Source organism: Echinops telfairi, unplaced genomic scaffold, assembly GCF_000313985.2.
Source record: "Echinops telfairi isolate 266 unplaced genomic scaffold, ASM31398v2 ScPeMD7_7466;HRSCAF=8504, whole genome shotgun sequence".
Taxonomy (NCBI): Eukaryota; Metazoa; Chordata; class Mammalia; order Afrosoricida; family Tenrecidae; genus Echinops; species Echinops telfairi.
The window spans coordinates 6110674-6133329 of record NW_022111366.1 but is presented as its reverse complement, the minus strand read 5'-3'; the positions used below and the strand labels follow the sequence as shown (position 1 = coordinate 6133329).

The window sequence follows — 22656 nt, the reverse complement described above, 5'->3', positions numbered from 1 at the left end:
GGAAGTCTCAGGAGCCCAAGTGAGCAGCTCTTCTTGGCTCCTTGGGGTCACGATAAGTCAGAAGCCACTCCGTGGCCACGAGGTTTGGTGGTGGGTTTTTCAAATTTTTGGTCTGAAGCTGCCCACTGGGGCTCCAGAGGCGTTGTGCAATGGGGAGCGCAGGGCTGCGTGGGGTTCTTGGGTGAACAGTTAGGCCTGATGCCAGGCAAGCATGGTGATCTGAACCTTCCAGAGGTGCCTCAGCTGACAGGCTGGGGGGCCCACTTCTAACACACACAGGTGGCCCTGAGCTGGCACCGTTTCGGCAGCAGTGGACAGCAGCAGAAAGGGCGTATGGCCATCACAGCTAGAACAGTGCTGTGAGCTGCCTTCGCATCCACTCTCGCCCCCGGTGACGTTAACAGAGGGAGGCGGTGCCTGGTCCTCTACCATTCTCTGCGATGGGATGGCTGGAGGGTCCACCAGGACAGCTCTGCAGTTATTCTAATACGCTATCAGATGACAAGACAATGTCCCGAGGGTCAGCTAACTTTGTAAACTCTGTACAAAGATACCATTTACGCCGGGGCTAGGGTGGGATAAGGCCCGAGTTTCATGAACCTTCCGCCTTGCAAGTCAATGCCAAGGCCACGACTCAAGGCTTAGCTCAAGGACCAAAACGCAAACCCACACCCACTGCCGTCAGGGTGAGTTCCACCCATAGCAACCCTAGAAGACAGAGTAGAACTGCCCTGGGGGTTCCCGAGACCAGTCATCACAGGCCTCTCCCCCCCACCCCCCACCCCACTCCACCCCCGCCTCCACCTGACCCACTTCCCCCTGAATGGCTGCTGGGTTCAAACTGCTGACCTTGCAGCGATAACCCACCACAGGTCACAGGGGCACGTCGCCCACAAGAGGGCAGTGTTGCCTGAGCGAGGGAAAAGCAGACTCCAGTCAGGGTCACAGCCGTATTTTGAACATAATTTACTACAGGTCTCTGAAGTGTATATAAAACATTTTAGTGCAACATCTTACAAATAGTTTGTTTTTGTTTTTTTTTAAAAAACAACAATCCAGAAACAAAACCAACACAACAGCTCTCTACATCATGCATGGTATCGCCATCTCCTCCCACCTCCCTTGCCTTTTTCCTACTGAACCATTAACGCAGAGAAACCATTGTTGGAAAAGAATACGAAAACTTTGTACAGACACACCCTGGTGAAAGAGGGTGACGGAGTCAGATCCATGTCTTGGAATGGGCCTGGCACAGTGTGGGCTTTATAAATGCAACACAGCATAGACGTCATTAAGTGGATGGAGCAGGTCGGTCATGCTCCACTTCTCCCTCGGCCCCAGAGGACAGAGCTCCGTGGGCAGTTGCAATGAGATCCCGCAGCCACCGGAGGGCACCATTGCCATTCATCTGACACACGATTGCCATTCTCAAGGCCAAAGAAAGGTGGCCTGGGATTTTTTTTCATGATGTGATATTCCCCAGTCCGATAGAAAATACACAGAAAAACAAAATAACAATTATTAAAATACTGGCTTCAGTTTCTTCTTCTTTTTTCCTCCCTTCCTAAAGTCCCGCAGCCCCTGTGTAGTATGTTTCCCGGGGGGAGGAGGGGGGCTCCCTTTTGTGCATCTGTGAGCGACACAAAGGCAAGCCCAGCCCAATCTGGCCCTCGGGCACCCATCCTGCCCCTCAGACAGACTCCGTCCAAAAAGGAAGGGCCAGCTCGTCCTCCCTGGAAACCCACACCCTGCGAGGCAGAGAGGGGACACAAGACCGCTCCCCTCTCTCAGGGGTGTGCCCCCTGCAGCTGCAGTGTGCTGGCCTTGCGGTGGCTGTCTCCGAGCAGCAGGCAGAGAGGCCAGGCTGCAGGAGCCTGTCAGACACAGGTGGTCGGCTAACCACCCAGCGTCCCCTCCGCGGTGGGCTCAGTGGACAAAGCGGACCCCTCGATAGGGTCAGAGGGCTCCTGATGGCACCAACGGTGGCGTGTGGGGCTGCTAACGGAAAGGTTACAAGTTCGGGCCCACTCAGTGGCTCCTCGTCTAACGATGGAACTTAGAACTCCACGGTCACACTGAACAGCACCAGCGCCAGCGCCAGGGCCCACCGGGCCGCGGAGACCCGCCGCTCCCGGGCTCCACGCAGATGCACGTGGGCGCGAGGGCATGGAGCTGCATCGCACGGCCAACAGCCCACATGGCTCCCGGCGGTCAGTGTGAAATGGCCCGGTGGGCTGGCAGCACTGGCCCCCGCTGGGCTCCAGGGCCACTAAAATGAACCGCCATCCCCATAGCAACGGAGAACCTCGTAACCTGAAACCATGCGAAAGTTGCCAGGGGGAGGGGGGAAAGGCCCACAGGCGCAGCCACGCGGCCACTTTCTGTGGCATGGCCATCGATGGGAAGGACGATGGCGGGCGTGTCTGGCCCTCCCGAGCCCACGGCGATGGCAGAGATGGTGGTGAGATGGGCCGGGTATGGGGATGAGGACGGCGGAAGGTGCTCATGTTTCTGGGAGAATCTAACTGGGAGGAGAAAGCAAAGCCTGGTCTTTGTAGCCCCAGGGAGGTGGTGACCCCTCCCTACGCTCCTCAGCCGGGCCTGAACACCCTCTCTTGCTCATCCCCACTACCCTCTTCTTCGCACGGAGTGGCAGGCATCCGGGGTCGCCACTTCTGCCCCGTGTGGTCAGCTCAGCACTGCCCCATGTCTAGCTCAGTGCACACGCCACCCCCCGACCCCAAGTGTTTGACAAAGCACCAGAAGCCCAAGGCCCCCTCCCCACCGTATCCGACTGCCTCGCAGAGCCAGTCCAACCAACGCCGGCCATTCCTCTCTCCTTCCCGCAGCCCTGGGCTCTGACGGATCACAACGGCGGGAGCTGCTCAACGCAGGCCTCTGCCCACATTAGTGTGCCGAGGGTGGGTGGTCTGGAGCTTCCGGCCTATTCCCTCCTGGAGAATGTTTTTCTTATTGTTTAGGCAAGGTGAGGGGTACAGCTGCTTCTGCCTGCGTGGCAGCTGGACCACCCAGCACCACCCGCTCCTCCTGGGGTCCCGCAGAACTCCTCCGGTCCGGATGGGTCTCTCCGGAGCCAGAGTCCCTGCTTGCGTCACAGCGGTCCCAACAACGCCGGCCGGGACAACACTAAGCTACAAACGGGCCCACAGGACACACCAGAGTTTTAAAGTCCCATTACGAAAAGTAAGTTTAAAACAAAAAAAGGAAAAGAGTGAAAAGAAAACACATTGGGGTGTGTTTGGCTCCGGGGGTGGCCTTTAGAAGTGTTCAAACTGCCAAGGTCTCGGCAGTGCTTCCTTGTCGCCGTTGAATCCGTCCTCCGGGCCGCGGTCGGCGTGTACGGAACAGACTGTCCACCGCATGACGGCGGTGGCGGCATCCAAAGGGGCGGCCTCGAGCCGTACGGAGTGCATGAGAAAGAACAAGACCCCTGTGACATCTAGCGGAGAAGACTACAGACCTCCATGAGCAGACACGGCACCTGGAGCTACTCACTACAGGACCCAGGCGACAGGAACGAGAAATGGATGGTCGCGCAGCCTCGCAGCTGGGCACCAGGAGCTAACCAGCCGAGGCCGACAGCGGAGGGCGACGGCAGCCATCTCTGTGACTCAGCGGGAACGGCTAGCACCCCTCGCCTGAGTCTGGCCGTCTTCTCTCGGGCATCCCCGAGTTTGGGGGCTGCAACGGTCCAATCACAGAGAGAGAGGTGGCGAGGGCACGTCCCAGCTCCTCTGGGGCCAAACGTCCCGGGCGCTTCCTGCTTAGTCTATGGCCCCGGGGTGGATGCTCAGCACTGGGGGCTCCAGGCAGGTGGGGGAGTAGTTGAGGTGCGGCTCCTTGATCCACAGCAGGGGCACCCCGTTCTTCCCGTCCGAGTTCTTGCTGGAGTTCCGGCTCTTGAAGCGCACCAGCAGAATGGTGATGACGAGGATGCCGAAGATGGGGAAGGGGTAGAAGAAGATGAAGTAGAAGAGGGCGTCGTTGGAGCAAATGACGGACTGGAGGCTGGAGCCTGCAAAGGGCGGGGGTGGGGGTGGGGGTGGGCAGAGAAGATAATGAGGCCAGAGAAACTGCTAGTCCCTGCAGACCTCACCTAGCCCAGTGGAGGCCGCGTGCAGAACCCCTGCACCCACCCTCTCTGGTGGTGGGGGTGGGGTCCTACTGCCACCAATGACCAGGCCTCCCATCCTCACCCCCGCCCCCTCCCCATTCACACAAACCCAAACCCAACAGGCAACGCCAGGTCTCCACTTCCCGCGGAGCCGCTAGGACCACTGGGACCGGCACAGAATGACACAGTGCGTGCGCCACACTCAAAGGAAGCCGATGATAGTTTAGCCTGGACCTCCTGCGCCACACAGTGAGATTTGGGGCTCCCCTCGGCACTCAGCCTCGCTACGGATAGCCTCCTTTGGGGAAATGGCACACGTACCCCACTCCCTCTGCCTCTGTTCCCCACCTCCGCCCTAGCTTCTCAGAGCAGTCCTCCTGAAGTGGCGGTGTCATGACTGATGGTGTCCATAAGATGTCACCGGTGACCACTGTCTGGGAGCTACAGAGAGCCTGCCTGCCCCTGCACCCAAAGGAGGAGGGGGCAGAGCCCCAGCATTTGCAGATCCAGCCCGGGGAGCTCTATGGCCTGCCTGCTGGAGACCCTGGCCTGAGGGATGCAACAACGGCAGGCCTTACCTCTGGACATCAAGGCCACTCGGGTCTCGGTGTTCTCTCTAGCTTGGAAAGACAGGCGCCCCGCAGGAGCAGAGAAAACGCAGCCCGGACCCCTTCCCTCTGACTCTGTTTTAGGTTCGGCCACTCAGCAGATCGTTAGGGAGCGTGTGCCCCCATGGCTTTGCTGTCTCGCCCTTGCTGCCGTGGCAGCTGCTGCCCCTCACCCGCAGGGAACGGAACCCTTCACATCGCTCTGCTTACGCTATGGAGGCTGTCTACACAAGTTCTACAACATCTGGGCTCAAAGAAGAGGACAGTTCTAGCCGTTATCATAAAAGGACATATTTTTTTGCATCATGGACTAATTCTATTATAAGAAGTGCCCCTGAGCCTGACATAGAAAGCCAGCCCTGAAGGTGCCGGGTTAAAACAGGTTCTCCAGGCCAGCAAGGATTCCCAGCAGCCCCTGCTCCGAGCCAAAGCTCCGGAGGCTCTCCAATGGAAACGCTGAGTTCTGGGCCTTCAGGTGGCAGAAGTGATGGCCCGCTGGGTTACAGCCACCCCCCCACCCCACCCCATAACATGGGTGCTCTCCTGTGATGGTCCACCACTGGCCATGCACACCCCACCGACACCCCAAAAGTCACGCTCCCAAACAAGTACAGGGTGTGGCGAGCCAGGAGTGCCACGCGGGTGGGGCAGTCGGATTTCCGTTCCCCGCCTTCCTTTGCATGAGTCTGGAACACTTGGCTGATTGCCTAAGGATGGTCTAGTGTAGCTTCCACAACCAGGGAGGAGCCAAGTGCTTCCAGAAGGAAGTCTGCCTGCAGAAGAATCTGTACCAGCACCTCACTGATGATCAAGATGACAACACCCATCAGCATTCCCACCCCGATTTGGTGTGGGCAACCATGGTCGATGATCTGAATGGAACGGGTGTGTCCAACCCTCCTATTAACTGCCAGGCACAGCTAACACACTGCTCATCAGCCCAGAATCAGATTCTGGGCCCATCTCCCACACACACCCAGGATGAACAGGGCACCCTTTCTTCCCACACGGGGACACTCACTGGTATCCAGGACCCGGATGCCGATGGGCGCCGATTCCTCCTCCGTCAGTCGGTACCACTCTCTCTGAGGGCTGGGCAGCCACTCCTCCACGCGGCAGGAGTAGTTGCCCGTGTCTCGGGGGCTCGCCTGCAGCACCGTCAGCCGGTACAGCAGGGGGGACAGCCTCTGGAAGCGAAGCCTGCCCTCCCAGGGGCTGCCCTCAGGGCCAAAGACAGCATCAGGGCCCACACTCAGCAGGGGCGTCCGCTCCATTAGGTCCTCCTCCTCTTCCTCCTCCTCCTCATCCTCGTCCTCCTCCTCCTCCTCCTCCTCTCCCAGGCCCGGGCTGTCCCTTTTCCCTCCAGCTTTAGTCCTCAGGGAGTACCAGACCACAGCGAAGCGGGAGTCCTGGCTGGAGCGAGACACGATGCTGCAGTCTAGCTGGAAGGCAGCCTTCTCGGTCACTGTGGCGTTGGGCACTACCGAGTCCACCTGCAGGGCGGCATCTGGGGGGAGGAGGGACGGAGGAGGGGGGAAAGGCTGATTAATTTCCTTCCTTAAGATAACCGAAATGCTCATTAAAAAAACAACCCGAACTACTCAAAAGCAAACTCACTGCTATTGACTCAATTCCAACTCAACAGGATGGGGTAGGATTGCCCCATGTAGGTTTCCGAGGCTGGAGCGGGAGTAGAAAGCCTCATCTTTCTCCCACGGAGCGGCTGGTGGTTGAGAACTGCTGGCCTTGTGGTGAGCAGCCCAACACCCATAACCCCTATGCCACATTATAGCAATACCCACACAATGGATTATTGTGTACTCATGGAAAAGAACATGGGTGGGCATCGGAGGGTCAGTGGTAGAATTCTCACCTTCCATGGAGGCCCATGACTCCTGGTCAAGACACTACATACACGGTCACTCTCTGTCTGTGCATGCGGCGTTGTGTGTGGCTGTGGTGCCACGCAGGTTTCAGCAGAGCTTCCCACCAGGGAAGCAGCCCTGGTGGTGCAATGGTTAAGCATTCGCCCACCGGCTAACTGAAAGGTAGGTGGGTGGGATGGTGCAGGGCAGGGGATTGACTGTGCTGGAGGGCAGAGGAGGGCAGGTGACTCAAATGCCCCCTGTCTTCCCTCACCACTTATCCATCCCCCCAAGACATCAGAAGCCATACAACAGACTGGTGGGGTGTAGCATGCTTTCTGTCCAGCCGTCTAAAGCAGTGTCCCAGAGCTCCTGGTGACAAGCTGAGGTGCCGGCAAAGCAGATCAGAGTTGGGTGATCGGATGGACCCCATCACGGTGAGTTGGTACGATGGTGGGGGACCGCACCAGACACGGTCCCCCAGACAAGCCTCTCCCTTGACTTTCTCTCCTCCATCCACCTCCCACGAACCCTGTCTGCATTCCTTTCAAATCCAAGGGGTTTCTCCCTCGCCTTTTAAATGAAAATAAGGTCTACTTTCCCGCAATCTCCCTCAGCCACACACTCTTAGCATGTTTACCCCAAGTCTGCCCCCTTCTGGAAGGGGCAAGTGTCCTCCTGTTCGGAGGCTAACACCTTTTCCTTCCCCAAGTGTGAGTCACAAGAATGCTCCCGCCCGCCTCTCCTGCCTCCACGGGAAAGGGGTGCCCCCGCCCCATGGTTACCCTGACAGCAGCTTCAGGGTCTGAGCGTGACCACGGGGCTGCTCCCTCTCAGCCGCTAGTGTACACAGTCTCACTGCGGGGAGGAGCCCTACGCCCACACGCTCTGTGCCTGACTCCACAGGAAGCGATCGTCTTCCTAACAGAATTCTTGGAGCTGTGATTCAAGTCTTCTTCTCCAGTCTACCTCGAGGGGGGGGGGGTCTCTTTGATAGTGCATGCCAACAGTGCACAGCACACAAGTGAAAGAGACAAAACATGCTGCCAGATGACGCCCGTCCTGACCGACAGCAACCCCCCCGGGGCAGAGTAGGCTCCCGCGGCCGTCATCTTTATAGATCACACAGAGAGAAGCTGCTGGTGGGCATGGGCCACCCACCTTTCAGTTAGCCGGTGGGCGAACACTTAACCACTGAACCACCAGGGCTGCTTCCCTGGCAAAAAAGTTGGTGATGTCGTGCTTTGAATGATATGAGAACATGCTTGCGCAGTGTTGAGTGGGGGTGGGTGGGGAGAAATCATATAAAGTACTTGTGGCTCAAGCCCAGCCCCTGCTCCACAGGAGAAAGATGAGGCAGTCTGCTCCTATAACCATGTACGGCCCAGGAAGCCCTATGGAGGTGCAGTGGGTTGGAATGGACTGGATGGCCGTGTTTGGTGGCTTGATTTTTAACCATTTATACACGTACACACAGAGAATACGGGTAGGCCCTGCAGAGGCCATAGACCAGTCATCCAGTTACTAATGGTGTCTATTTGTGGACATGAGATATTTGTGGACATGAGATTATGGATAAAAATTCTTTTCAGTACTCTTTTCTGTTTTCCAAGTGCTTGGTCATCAGCATGATCAACTCACACAATTCAAAAATACACGAGGAAGGGCTAATAGCTAGACATGTCCAGCCTAGCTCATGTGGCTGCACAGGACAGTCAGGCATACTGGTTTAAGGGCCATGGTGTGGCCAAGAAGGTAACTTGGGTGATTGTGCCCATCATTACTGTGTCAACTAGATTAGGCCAGAATTCAAGGTTGTTAGGCAGTTAAAACCTAGTAATCCCCCAAGATGTGATCTTACACAGTGTAATCACCTACCTAATGCTCTGAACCGCCAATCAGTTGTAAGATGATGAGGGTGTGATAAAACACCCTTACTCCGATCACAGTACTGATCCATTCAATTGAAAGTTAAGTTTCCTGGCCTGCTGCCCATAGAAATGGATGCGGTGGAAAGCTTGCTTGCTGTTCACTTGGTCTAGATCCTGCATCTGGTTCTCTGGACTTGAACGAATGCCTGCCACATTGCCCTTGGATCCTGGGAGTTGTCAGCAGCCTCTACCTGACATGCTGGTCTCAGATTCATTCACTTCTACAGCCACCAGCCTGTGGTCTTTCTGCCAATCTTGGGTTCATTAGTTCCAACAGTTACTTATGTCAGGGGAAGCCTAACATCTTACCCACTGATTTGGAACTTGCCCATGACTACCGCTGTGTGAGTCATCGTCCTGATAGAAGTTTCTCTCTCGAGAACCCAGCCTGAGGCACCAGCTGCGTGCCACTCCCTCTTTGAGTTCCATTCCCCATCAGGCTGCTGTGCGAATGGATGACAGGGCTCTCAACTCTGTCTAGTGATCCACAACATGGGTGGGAGCTGAGGAGGAGGAGGCTCACGGACCACATCTCTACCATTTTACCTTTAGGGCAGGTGGGGAGCAGCAGTTTGTAGACAAGATGGAAGCATTTTTAAATAGCCAACTGCACCAAGGCCATGGAGGTCTTACAGTGTCTGTTGAGCTCATGAGAAAGATGAGGAGCTGTAACTGGAGTAGAGGGATTTCCCCTCCGGTTGAAGTAGGACCCCGGGGACCGAGGTAATGCCCCTTTCCCATCCCCGATGGTGCATTTTCCTCTCTGAGGGGAAACTTTCTCCTCCCTGAGGCCGCATGGTGGGAAGAGACGGCAGAGTCTGAACTGCTCAAATGCACAGCATCACGAAGTATTCTAACGGTACCAAGGGCAACACGTTGAACTTCAGGATGCTCAGGGGAGGAGAGAGAGTCCACGGTGATGTAGGCCACAGATTCATCCATGCTGTGTCCCAAGTGAGGCTTTTCGGCTCAATGAAGGACAAGCCACTGGTGTGGCCAAGCTGGGAATGAGGGACACCAGAATCCCCCAGCCTCGCTTTGAACCACACGTCTGCCTGCACGGTGGCCACCAGAGCCGTTCCAAGCATGTGGAACACAATAAGGACATGCCAGGGTCACCTGGTCACCAGCACCCCTGGAACTGTGCAGAGGCATGAGAGAGTGAAGCTTCAGATACACCTTTTCTCCCTCTCTCTCTCTTCTCTTTATTTAGAGCATGCGAATCAATTCTTTTCCACTGAAGCCAGTTCAATTTTTAGAACCAAAGTGTCCTTTTGCTATAACCATCACACGCCCACATCAGGATGCAGTTTGAAAAAGAACCTCTTCCATGCTCTGGAAGGAATAAGGAGCCAGGGTGGTGCAGGGGTCTAAAGTGCTCAGCTTTGAGCTGACAGGTTGGTGGTTCAAACCGACCAGCTGCTCAGTGGGGAAAATGAGGCCGTGTGAATCCATAAAGAGTTACAGCCTCAGACACCTGAAGGAGCTATTCTGCTCTGCCCAGGAGGCTCCCTATGAGTTAGGATCAAGTGGACAGCAGTTGGTTTCGTGTGCGTGTGTGCGTGTGCGTGTGTGTGTAATAAGCCTCCAGATTTTACTCGTGTCAAGAAACAGAATCTCCTTAGGTCAAAGGTGGATGTGCATTTTTTTATTCACTATGACTCTCACTGCCATTACGACTCCTAGGTCAGGACAGAGTTGCCCTGGTGGGTTTATGAGACGGTGGGTCCTCCTTGGCAGAGCAAGTGAACGGCTGCCCATGCATTTGGCAGCTCAACGTGTAACCTCGAGGTGACCAGGGCTCCTCCTCTTCATTCACAAAGGGGGTGGGGACGGAGACCACTTTGAACGCAAATGTCAAACGTCAGCGTCCCTGCTCCTGATACAGAACTCAATGCAAAGAAGTCACTAGTTCTTTCAAGGCTAACTTGCTGTGGAGGGCTGCTGCCACGGCGCCAGTCCGTGTGGCTCAGAGAGCGCTGAGCTCCTCGGGGTTCCGGGGGCTGGCTTTTCAGGTCACCAGGGGTTTCCTCTGAGGTGCCTCTGCGCAGACTCGAACTTCCAAACGCCCGGTCAGTGGGCAGGTTTGGACCATGCAGCCTACTGACTCTGGTTCACAGCGACCCGACGGGACGGAGCAGACCTGCCCCCAAGGAGCTTCCTCCTAGGCGTCCATCTTTACAGAAGCAGGCTGCCTGCCTCCTCTTGGTTAGCAGCTAAGCACTCAGCCCCTGTGCCACTGGGGACGCTCCCACACCCAGAGACGCTCAGTGCACACACTGTCGTTTTTACCCGGGGTATAAAATATGACCCCAAATGTGGAAATACTCAGGGGACCATAGTCCTCACCTGGTCGCACCACAGTGACGGCCGTCTGTCCCGAAGTGTCCTCAGCCCGTTTATACCACAGGCCGCTGGGGCTGGGCAGCCACTCCTCCACGCGGCAGCTGTACGTCCCGCTGTCCTGCACGGCCACGTTCTGGATGGAGAGCCGGTACACGCCAGCGGACGGGCTCTCCAAATGCAGCCGCCCCTTCAGGTTGTTCTTGGCGGCCTGCTCGCCGTAGTGGAAGGTGGCCTCCCGGCCCAGGCGCGCCACCGTCTCCCGCTCGGGGTGGTTGGGCTTCCACACAAACCACTCCACCAGGAGCTGGGAGGCGGCGCTGGTGCGGTTCAGGACCGAGCACTCGAGCTGCACCTGCTGGGTCTCCAGCACCGACAGGTTGCCCTGGGCCTGGCTGAGCTTCAGGCGGCTGTCTGAACAGGGAAGAGCAAAGGGTCAGTCACAGCACACCCTGCCCCACCCTTCTGACACCGAGGGACCCACCGCAGCCCAGACTCACTCAGACGCCGCAGCCTAACCACTCGCAGTCCCAGGACCACTCCGGAACGCGCAGCTTTTAGGGAGCTCAATGTTAGGGAGGGTGATGCTGTCCCCAGGCCACAAGCCGTCTCTGTTCAGACACTCGTGCAGAACAAGCTGGGCCTGTGTGTTCCTGCGCATCCCAAGGGCAACAGACCCTGGTGCCCGGGGCTGACTGGTGGAGGCGGGGGCCAGGGGAGGGGAGATGTGAGGATGGTGGATGTGGGGTGCAGGGGTGGACGTGGGGGTCTGGTAGCTGTGAAGTTGGGGTGGATGTCAGGGGTTATTGTAGATGTGAACAGCGTGTGGGGGGACTCTGAAAGCAGCTGTAGGGGGAGTGGGGATGGCCAAGACGGGCGGGGTTGGCCTTGAAAGCACTGGGGTGAATGTGAGGTTGGAGGTGCATGCTAAAAACCATTCTCCAAACAAGAGTTAACTTCTGGAACTGACCAGACGGTTGACATACGTTGGGCCCTCACGGACCCCAGAAGTGCAGAGGACAGACACCCAGTTTCGCATGCCCCGGACGCGGCTGCAGCTCTTCCTCCCCATCAAGAACAAAGCGGGTTCCCTCTCCAGGTGGGAACAAAGCTGACTTCAAGAGAGAAAGGCTCACACGGAAGAGAGGGCTGGTTGGAAAACTCAGCCAAACAGTTCTCCTCCAGCTAACAAGTGTCCTTCACGCTAGCATGCTGGTCCTGCCATGAGCGCCCCGCAAGAGACTGGACAAGCCACAGAGCTGACGGTGCTCCAGGCAGCTCTGGAAGGACACTGCCCTGAATGTCCCCTCTCCTCCGTACTGCCCACACTTCACTGCTACCTGGAGGCTTTACGACCCACACGGGTCACAGTTAAAAGGCCAAAAATTGAAAAATGACAGAAGGTACATTTTCAATAACCAAACTTGTTCAACTATATTACTGACCGATCGATCTATCTACCTACCTATCCATCTGTCCACACACACACACATACGAGAGGCCTTCGGAAAGTGTGTGGGAAAATGAAATCGGAACGTAACGGAATTTTCCTATGAAATGTTTGCAGTCTCTATCTGTATACACACAGGGGTGGGAGGAGGGGGAGAGGGGTGGAAGAGAGGAAGGAGGGGAGATACAGAAGGGAGAGGGATGGTATGAAATCTGATTATCTCAGATGAAAGACTATTTTCTTCTCTGTGCAATTTTGGCACTTTCCAAAAACTCTCTAAGAAAATGCTTTCTTATTATGAAAAGTAAAAGGGTGGGGGAGGTGCGGGAATGAAAAGCAGGAGAAAACATGCAAAAAAAACCCCAGAAACTGAAACTCTTCACAGAAACGGAGAAACGTGTTGTTTAAATTGGTGACCTGTGCGTTTCTGTTGATAGTGTTAACATTCACCACAAACAGAGATTTCACTACGTGTGTTTTGACAGGGATTTTTTTTAACAGTTCTTTAGTGTTGTCTCCCTTAGCTTCGAGAAAGCCTGTGGTTGGGAAACACCCTCGATTAACTTAGGATCCACCTGACGCCCTGGTGGCGCTGTCAGGTAAGCAGGGGGTGCACCCAGATGTGGGGAAGGGGGTGAAGACAGGTGAACCAGGTAGTGGAGAGGCAGCAGGAGAGGTAGAGTGCGCAGTGTAAGCAATAGGGATGGTCCCTCAGCACGAGCCCGGCCCGCAGGGCCTATGGAAGTGAGGGACCGGGAGGACATTTAAGGCTGCATTCTAGGAAGCGCGAGGCGCCCTGGTGGCAGAGTGGTTATGTGCTGGGCTGCTAACTGCAAGGCCAGCGGTTTGAAACCACAAGCCACGCCATGGGACAAAGACAGGGCTTTCTACTCCTGCCAAGAGTAAACAGTCTTGGAAACACACAGGGGTGGTTCCACCCTGTCCTGTGGGGCCCCTAGAAGGCAGCCTCGACCCGAGGCCAGCTAGTGAGGTTCTGGGGCTCTGCGAGCTGGTGGCACAGGAGCAGGGAGGTAGAGAGGCACACAACGGCACCCTCCACAGGTCAGAAAGGAGGTGACCGCAGCTTTGCCACACTTGTTGCAGGGGCACACTCCACAGCTCAGAGAGACACTACAGGGAAGGGAGCCTCCTTCACCTACGGGGCTGCCAGCAATGAGGGGGCCCCACAGTGAGCCCAGTGTGGCCACGGATCATGTGCCAGGGTGGCTGGCGTGTTCACCCTGTCTGTCAGGGAACAGAGGAAGGAATGGGCTGGACACACGGGGTCCTCAGGGGTGCTGGGGCTGATTCCACTTGGGGAGATAGGCAGGGCTTGCCCTGACAGAGGGTGGGAGCTAGGGCAGAAGGGGAGAGCAGACATGGGAAACCGAGGCACAAGGGGTGGGGCTGAGCTGTGCCAGCCGGAGGCCCAGGGAACAAACTGCTCGCCCCGAGGGAGACTGAGGAGCTGCCCTCGGCCTGCCTTGCTGTGGAGGTTACACAAGTTCATGTCAACTGGAGCGTAGAATGCAGGGGCGGAGTCTAGCCTGTCAATCAGATCACAACCTGACCATCCCTCCTTGTGTGCATGGCCTTCTCATGAGGATTCTGGGAACTCCCTCTCTCTGCTACACATTCCTGTTGACAAACCACATAGAGCCACGCCGACGGCAGCCAGAGCCCTGGAGATGCTCCACTGCCATTGGAACCACAGGATTTCCACCCACCGACCTGTGATCTTCCTTCATGTGCTGGGCGCATCTGAAGAGGAATTCGTGAGCTAATATTGGACTTACGGGGTAATCTCGAACTTCTGGACTTGATCTGTACTGGACTGGAAGGTTTTATTCATGCACAATTATTTCTTGACATAAAATTCTCTCTTACACATGTATGAGTGTCAATAAATTAGTTTCTCTAGTCAACCCAGTCTAACACACTGGCTATATCTTGCTAACCTCCACTGCCTCTCAGGCCTCCTCCCTGGAGACCATGCTGGATGCCATAGCAGAGCCAAGGAGGCTCCCGAGCTTGGCGCCGGCATCAGGGCCGAGTCTGTAGGTGAAATGGGAAGCCCGCAGGCCCCAGTGTCTGTGCCCGACACACCCAGGGTCCACCTCCTTGAAGGTCTCACTGGGCAGACCCTACCAGAGCCCTCCATGCCCCGCCACGCACCCCTGGTCCCACGTAGGGCCCTCTGTTCTTACCTGGCTGCTTCACGGTGACTTCTGTGCGCCCCGAAACCTCCTCGGCCAGCTTATACCAGGCATAGTTGGGGCTCAGCAGCCACTCCTCCACGTGGCAGTAGTAGCTGCCGCTGTCACTGACCTCGGCCCTCTGGACAGTGAGGCTGAACAGGCCCCCCGACGCGTGCCTCTCAAACTGGAGGCGCCCACGCAGGCCCTCCTCCTCGGCGTAGGTGCCATACTCGAAGGCCGAGTTGTGGGTGGTCTTGAGGATGAGCTTGCCGTCGGCGTCGGAGGGCTTGTGCACGTACCAGAGCACGGCGAAGTGGGAGTTCTGGCTGGTCTGCGCCTTGACCGAGCAGTTCAGCTGAATGGGCCTGTTTTCCACCAGCGTGAGGGTCCGCTTGGACTTGCTCACCTGCAGCTTCGTCACTGCGGAGGAGAGGGGCCGTGAGCATGAGAAACCCACACTCCTGGACCCGTGCCCCTCCCTCAGGCCCCTGCCAGGCCAGGCTCCCGGCCTGGTTTTGGCCAGAGGAATCCCAGAGGGCTGAGCAACAATGGCTGGCCCCCCAAACAGGCCGGGCCAGAGGAGAGCTGTCAAGAGTCATTTTGCCCCAGTAGCCCTCCTGTCTCTTGTCGCATGTGGTGGCACCCCTGGCTGGTGCCAGCCCTCGCCTCCCACCTGCAGAATTCCTACCACGGTCCGCCACCATGCAGTGGCCGGCTAGGTAATGGGGCTGAACCACACACCTGACCACACCTTTGCCTGCAGAAGAGAGAGAAGGCGGTGTCCTCTCACAGCAGCAAGTGCTTCTGGCCAACCTGGGTCTTAGACAGCTGTTGACCATCACCTCCCTGGAGCCCCCATGATGTTCTCTCTCAGCCTTAGACCTGTGGTCCCACCCTGCCGTCCTTTCTGCCTGGCCACCACTCACCCTCTGGTCCCCGATGGGCTCGCTGCCCCTGCCCTGTGCTTTCCTCGGCACCCACTCTCTCATCAGGCTCTCTCCACCAGGCTGCTTCCTGCCCTTCTCTCTCTCTCTTCCACTCGTCTCCCATAAGCTCCCTGAGAGTACACTGAGCATCCTCTCTCCTCCACTCAATCGCCAATATTTACAAAGTGCCCACTCTGTGCTCCGTGCAGTACTGCATGCAAGGGGTATTGTCAAGGTGGTAGCCCCAGCCCCAGCCCAGCCCCAGCGGAGTGTCCAGCCCAGGGGGCACATTCATTACCACACCCCCCGAGCGTGGGGCAGGGCCTGGACTTGGGAAAGTGCTCAGTCGATGTTTGCTGAAATATCAGGGTGAGCAGGGGAGGGTCTGAGAGAGTGCTGAGGTGGGGTTGTTAGCACTGGTTGGCTACCTCGGGGCCAGTCCCTGACTCATGGGGACCTGCTGCACCGTGAGCAACTCCCTGCTCGGGCCCACGTCAGCCTGGCCACAGGCTGTGGCTCAGGCGGTTGACTTTTCCAGGTTTCCGCTGGCTGGTTTGGGGAACTAGATCAGCGGGTCGTATTTCATAGTCTGTCTTAGTCTCCAGTGAGACTTGTCCAGCATCATACCAACAGCAGGTAACTAAGAGGGTGCTGGGGCAGAGCCCTGGATGCAGAAAGAGGGAGAAGGCTGAGCAGGTGACAAACAATCGGACAGAACGGGGCCAACTCCAGTCACCTCCTGCCTGCTATGAAGGGCTCCGTTCACCTGGAAGGCGGCAAGAAGCCACGGTCTTATGAAATCTATCTATCTTATGGAGGTCATCTGAGAGCTCGCTCACTCCATCACCATCAAACTTGGTTCTGCTTTTCCCGACCCACCCTCCTCCCCTCTAGTGGGGGGAAGAAAGCACTCTCAGCTCTGCAGGGAACGGGGAGCCAATGGTCATTCTCTCTACCCTTTCACGCACAGGGTGAAAGCAGCACAGGTCAGGGGACAAACTCCACAGGGACAGACCAGACCCGGGCGGGCAGCAGGGCAGGCTTGCCCCAGCTCAGGCTGGAGCTTGGCTTCAGGGCCAGGAGCTGAACAGAGCCTGGGCCTCTCCTGGCAGCAGACTGAGCCCGGTGTGGACGGACAGCAGGCAGCATTGAATCTCGGGCACCAAACACTGCCACGTGGCCCCCTGGCAACACGACTCCATGTGGGAGTTCAGTATCCGAAGGTGGGGCAGGTGCAGACGCCTGACTCCATGACAGTAAGCAGCTCACGGAGGGCACCTCTCCAGGCGGGTCATCAGGCCACATTCTTTCTCCATGACGGCCGAATTCCCTCCCCTGTTACAAACCCACCCTTGTGCTCACAGTGACTTTACCGGACAGACCAGAGGGTCTCTGAGAAGACAGGCTCATGATCTTTACGGAGGAAGACCCCCACAGGCCCAGCCCTAGTCCCCGCGGGGCACCACCCGAGCTGCTGCGTGTGCTCGCAGACCTTCGCAAGCCACAGGCATGCACTCCATGCCCCCCCTCCACCCCCCCCAGCTCCGTCTTTTCCAAGGACAAGCTTGGTCGTCTGCTTTCTCCGTTCTGCACACGCCGAAAGCCACTTGGGGCACACGGCGGATCCGGGGCAGCTTCAGCCTTAAGGTCCCAGGCTCTGGAGACTACACTCACGTTAGCTTGCCCACGGACTTTTCCGGATCAGGGTCCCCTAACACCTGAACACAAGCGGTCCCGTTTCATTGCTTTCTAACCTGATTTACCCCAGGCAAATGGGATCAGGGAAGACACCCCCGAATGATCTGGTTCTTGGCCAAATAAAAAAAAAAGCACCCCCCAAACTGGGTTGTCGGGTGTAGAGTAGAAAGAGCTTTAAAATGTATTATTAATTGGGGCCAGATTATTTTTTGCAACTGTTACTAAGGAAACCTCAATTGCTATAGTAACCGCATATGTTGAGCTGGAATCCTGTGACTCAACTTCAGTTCAGTCACGTGGTTCCAGAGCAGGCATCCAAGAAAGAGAAATGTCTCAACGCCAGCTCCTTCTTTTTTCTCTCTCCCCCCCCCTCCCTTCTCTCTTCCCATGTCAAAATATTGTGAAGTGCGGAGCCGCTTGAAAGAAGACATTTTTGAAAAATGAGGAGCGTGTCTGACAGGTGGGCAAGGGGTCACCTCCTGCTGGAAGCTCTGCATTTCTCCTCACCTCTCAAGGGCTGGGACGACCTTTCCGGAAGCTTGTGGGAGACCAGGCAGAGGCTGCACATCTAATTAGGAAGCACTCTTGCGATCCCGCCACACTACTGCCCCGGGCGGTGGGCGCCCAGCCCCAGCCCCTTCAGTGATATAGGTGTTGTCACCTGTCAAGGGAGGAAGCTACCTACCACCCCGGAGTGTGGTCACTGTCCAAAGTCAGAACCTCTAGAAAGAGTTTAGCACAGAGCCCAGCTTACAACACACACACACACACACACACACTGTAGTCTCACCATCCTCATTCCCTCTTGGTTGCTGTGCCTGGTTCCAAGTCAAGACACAAGGATGGATGGATGGATGGATGGATGGATGGATGGATGGATGGATGGATGATTGGTCATCAGCTGATGACCCCTCGTGGCATCTGGGGGCCAGCAGCCAGCTAGCACTGGGACTCACTGGAAGGGCAGGCTCTTAGGCCCTTTTAATGAGCTCCCCGTGATGTCTGAGGGTGCTAAAGCCGGATGTGGCCTGCACTTGACTGAGGACGGACATCTCAGGCGGTGAGTGAAGAGGCCGCATCTGGGTTACTCCAGCTCTCAGCGTGACTCGTAGGAGGGAGAGAGGCAGGAGGAAAGGTCAGAGAGGCTTTCGGAGGATGGCCCACTTTCTGGAGGAGCCCGGGCTCAGGCCAGCACGTACCTCTGAGCCTGGGTGCACCTAGAGTCAGGCTGCACCCCTTCCGTGGATGTGGGCTCCACCCCCTGCCTTGTAGCACCAATATCTCAAAGGTCTCGTTCCTGGGCTTTGGATCAAAACGTGGCGTGTGGAGGGGCTTTTCTGCTGTGCCTATTTTGAGTCATATCTGTTGTCCGGTGAAGATACACACATCACAGGCTCCCCCCAACAGCGTCTGCACAGAGTGGTCAGGGTTGACCGCATCACAGGCTCCCCCCCAGCAGCGTCTGCACAGAGCGTCAGGGGTTGACCGTCTCATTCTTTTTTCTGGCTGTATCATGCCCACTAATTTAGTCTCCCTCCTCCCTCATATCCTCAAGGAGCCCTGGTGGCACAGCAGGGTAGGAGGTGGGCTGCTAAACCACAAGGTCAGAGGTTCAAAGCCACCCACAGCTCTGTGGGAAAACTACGAGACCATCGGCCTGCATCAAAACTTACGTCCTGTAGGGTTGCTGTGAGTCAGAATAGACCAGCAGCAGTGGGTTTGGTGAGGTTACATTTTCATCTTTGTTTCAAGGTAAACTACAGTTTGATCTCACATAGGTGTTTTTGGCAACTGTGAGAGTTACTTAATTGCATGTCAACTTTCAGGGTAGGCATGGAGTCTAGTCTATCCATCAGGTCAAAGTCTGATGGCACCTCCTTGTGGGCGTGACCTCCTCGTAAGGAGGGTGCTGGGAACCTCCTCGTTTCCCTGCCTTCACCCTCCTGTAGATGCCATGTGGAGACCTGCAAGAGCCCTGGAGATGTGTCCACTGCCACTGGGTCCACAAGACTGCACCCACCAGCCAGTGATGTTCCTGCGTTTTTGCATCATTGCATGTGCTGTATGAGTCTGACGAGGGGCTACAGACCAGTGCTGGACTTAAGGACGTGAGCTGGACTGGGCCGGGAAGCCTTCTTGATAGACAGTTACTTCTTGATGTGAAGCTTTTTCTTATACACCAATGAGGACCACTGGATTTATTTCTCTAGTCAACCCAGCCTAACACAGGAACCCAGTTCTCACAGACTTTATTTTTTGAGCCGATTTGTTATTTAGTGTTAGGTGACTTTTGGCTAGTTTCAGCTCATGGTCTGAGAAGCAGCCTTTTGAGTGTTTTTCGCTCTCAAAATTAATTTATTTCACCAATAAACAATTTCCTTAAACTCTGCTATAGTTTTGTTTCATTTTGCCTTATGCTACAGTTAATGTTTTAGGGGTCTTGCCTTTCCCACTAAACTGCTAGGGCCTTAAGAGAAAGAAAGATTCACCTGATAATTAAATTTTGAATGTGTGTCACTCATTTCCCCACTGCAGGGAGACAAGGATTTTCCCCAATGTGATTAGTGTTCTAAATCACCCAACTTTCAGAAATCCAGGTCTGCTCTGATTTTGTTTTGTTGGCCATGACTGAACTGCTTGTTACCGATTTGAAGCCCTGAAACAAACGAGTAAACGGATGATTGAATATGCACGTGACTCGGTCCCTGGGTTTGCAACTGGACACTAACTAGCTGAAGGGCTTGGTGGTTGGAGTCCACCCAGAAGTGGCCCGGGAGAAACTAGCTCTGTAAGATCACAGCCACCGGAAACCCTGTGGGACCCAGTCTATTCAAGCACACGAGCTGCCCAGGAGTTGGAAAGGACTCCACAGCCTGGGAGTTAACCTTCGCCTGGGAGCACAAACGCACACAGGCGAGCTGTGGGCTCCGATCGTGAATGAAGGCTGTGGACGTCTGGAAAGAGCACGTGGTCGAGGGATTACTCCTCCCACTGGGATTCAGGAGACTTCGACTTGCAGGCACCCTGTCAGGGCAGAGGAGAATTGTCCCAGAGGCTTCCAAGGCTGTCATATCTGCATGCACGCAGACTGCCACATCGTTCTCCCAGGGAGTGGCTGGTGGGTTCAAGCGGCCGACAGCTGGTTAGAAGCCAAGGGTCTCACCAATGCACCACCAGGGTGTTCAATGGGACCCCAGGTAGAGGGGTCCCCAATTTGGGAATAAGCAGGTGACCAGGAGTGGAAAACGTCAGGATGGTAAGCTTTGCAGAGGCAAAGGGCCCGGAGGGCACATGCGCTCAACCCTGATCACAAATGGCTCTCGGGCTGTGATCTGGGGTCTGCAGCATCAGCAGCACCCGGGGACTTGTTAGACGCTCCGCAATCAGCAACACTGCCGGTGGGGCCCAAGAGCTTGCCTTTTCTGAGACACAAACAAGTCTGAGAAGCCACTGGTGTGGGGAAACTCCAAGCAGTGGTGCAGGCAGACTGAAGACCAAGTGAGGTAGTGGCTGGTGAGGCAGGAGGGGCAGTGGGGGAGCGATTCATCTTGTGAACCATCTGCGGTGACATCATTTCCCAGGGGATCGCGTGTCAGATGAGGACTGGGCTCAATGGCTGGTGTTTTCTAAGCAGGAGCCGGATGACTCTCATTGCCATCGAGTGGATTCTGACTCACAGTGACGCCAGAGGAGAGAATAGCGCTCCCCCTTTGGGTTTCCAATGCTGTGCATCGTAAAGGAGCAGAAAGTCTCCTCTTTCCCCCAGACTGCCTGGTGGGTTTTGCACTACTGACCTTCCCATTAGCAGCCCCCCGACACGTAACCCACTACACCAAGGCTTTCCCCATGGACATCACTGAAAGATACGCTCAAACCTGCGCCGGCTGGAACCTGCGTCATGCGGAAGCCTGCCAGAGAAGGAAAACTCAAATCCATGCCACTATCAGCGACGGGAAAGCAGGAAGACTGGACCCTGTTCAAGGAGGAAAACCTGCAAGACCCCCCAAACCCAGGCAGGCCCGGGAGCCTGGCTCTCACAGGACTCGTGGCACACGGCAGTCGAGTTAGGGTGGAGGAGGCCTGGAGAGACATTTCAAACTGGCGGAAGCAAGTGAGTTCGAGATTGGGAAAGGCTGCAGAGAGAGCTGCCGGTGGGGACCTCCAGATCCGGGCCCCAGGCCAGTCAGTCGGCCCCCACATCGCGCAGTGTGCACCCTTCGCACTCCTGGGTCCCCTGCTTGCCTCTCTCCCCTCAGTTACACCCCACCTTAGCCCCAAATTCTCGTTCTCAGGCTGTTATCCCCGCCCTCTGTACGAGTCTCCCTACCTCCGGCCCCAGCCCCAGCCCCAGAGCTGCTTCATCTTCGAGGGTTGGAACTCCAGGACAGACCTCCGACTGTTCAGTCGAGAGGGGAATCCAGTGAGCCAGGGGCCACGAAGGGGATTAAGGGGATTTCGACTCATGGAGACCTCCTGTGTGTCAGGGCAGAACTGTGCTCCCTCAATGGCTGGTTCTTCCAGCAGGGCACTTTCGTCCGCAGTGCCCTGGGTGGGCTCAAACCCCCCACCTTTCTGTACGTGGCCTGGCACAGTCACCGTTTGTACCCCCCCCAAGGATTCCTGAGTCGTCAGGAGAGCTGGAGAGTCCTATCTGGGGCAGTTCTTTGTAACGAGACACTGCCTTACATTCCACACGACTCCCAAACGTGACAGTCACCAGGGAGAAAAATCTATTTCTAATGATCCAAGCCGAGAAACTAATTTCATATTTCATTTTACTATAAACAACAGTTTTTTTTTTTAAACGTTTCCATATGTGCCAAGTTCCTCTGCTTCCTTCAGGGACGGTAACAAGAGTTGATCAGGAGCGGAGAAAGCCGGGCCTCCGACTGCTTGTGGCTCCTGGAGTCGCCCGACAGCTGCACACGGTCATGAGTCAGCTGGTCCAGGCTGGGCCGGCAGCACCTCTGCCTTGGGCTCTGCTGTTACCTTGTTTCCATTTCCACGTGCAATGCATGATCTTTTTAGGAACTACCTTCTGAAAATTCCTCCTTGACAATTAGGGCATTGTATCAATTTCTGAAAATTAGGTGAGTGGGTACATGAAATGTCTATGAATTTCATTTCGTCGTAGGCAGGGGAATATTAAAAACTGTTTTAGGAAAGAAGTATGTAATCTAAAGGTCTACAGAAAAAACAAACTAACTCTAGTTCCTCAGCTTGGGGAATGTGTATTTTAAAAGTTTTTATACTGTGCTTTCTATACATTAAGCACTATTCTAACAAGCACTTTGCAAAGTTATACTATTTAGTGCACACCAACTCTACTAAAGAAATGGCTGCTACTATTACCCCTGATTTAACAGCTAAACCAGGCAGGCCCACGGTCTCACAGCTAAGTGTGTATATGTGTCGGTGAGCTGGAATTCAGACCCAGGTCGTGGGGCCCCAAGAGCTCTGGCTTTTTTTGTATCGTTTTATTAGGGGCTCATACAACTCTTA

The 22656-nt window shown here is 55.7% G+C and overlaps 1 protein-coding gene across 3 annotated transcripts in view; it reads right to left on the bottom strand.

The window, feature by feature from the left end:
- Nucleotides 1-951: 951 nt before the first annotated feature.
- The window catches only part of IGSF3 (immunoglobulin superfamily member 3), a 121848-nt gene continuing 100143 nt past the window's right edge, over nucleotides 952-22656 (bottom strand). For all 3 annotated transcript variants that reach the window (XM_045283733.1, XM_045283735.1, XM_045283734.1), the window contains 4 exons: nucleotides 14540-14950; nucleotides 10889-11296; nucleotides 5765-6250; nucleotides 952-4036 (listed from right to left, as the gene is read on the bottom strand). In XM_045283733.1, the coding sequence (XP_045139668.1) occupies nucleotides 3786-4036; nucleotides 5765-6250; nucleotides 10889-11296; nucleotides 14540-14950 (1556 nt within the window). In that variant the 3' untranslated portion in view covers nucleotides 952-3785. The remainder of the gene's footprint in view (nucleotides 4037-5764; nucleotides 6251-10888; nucleotides 11297-14539; nucleotides 14951-22656) is intronic.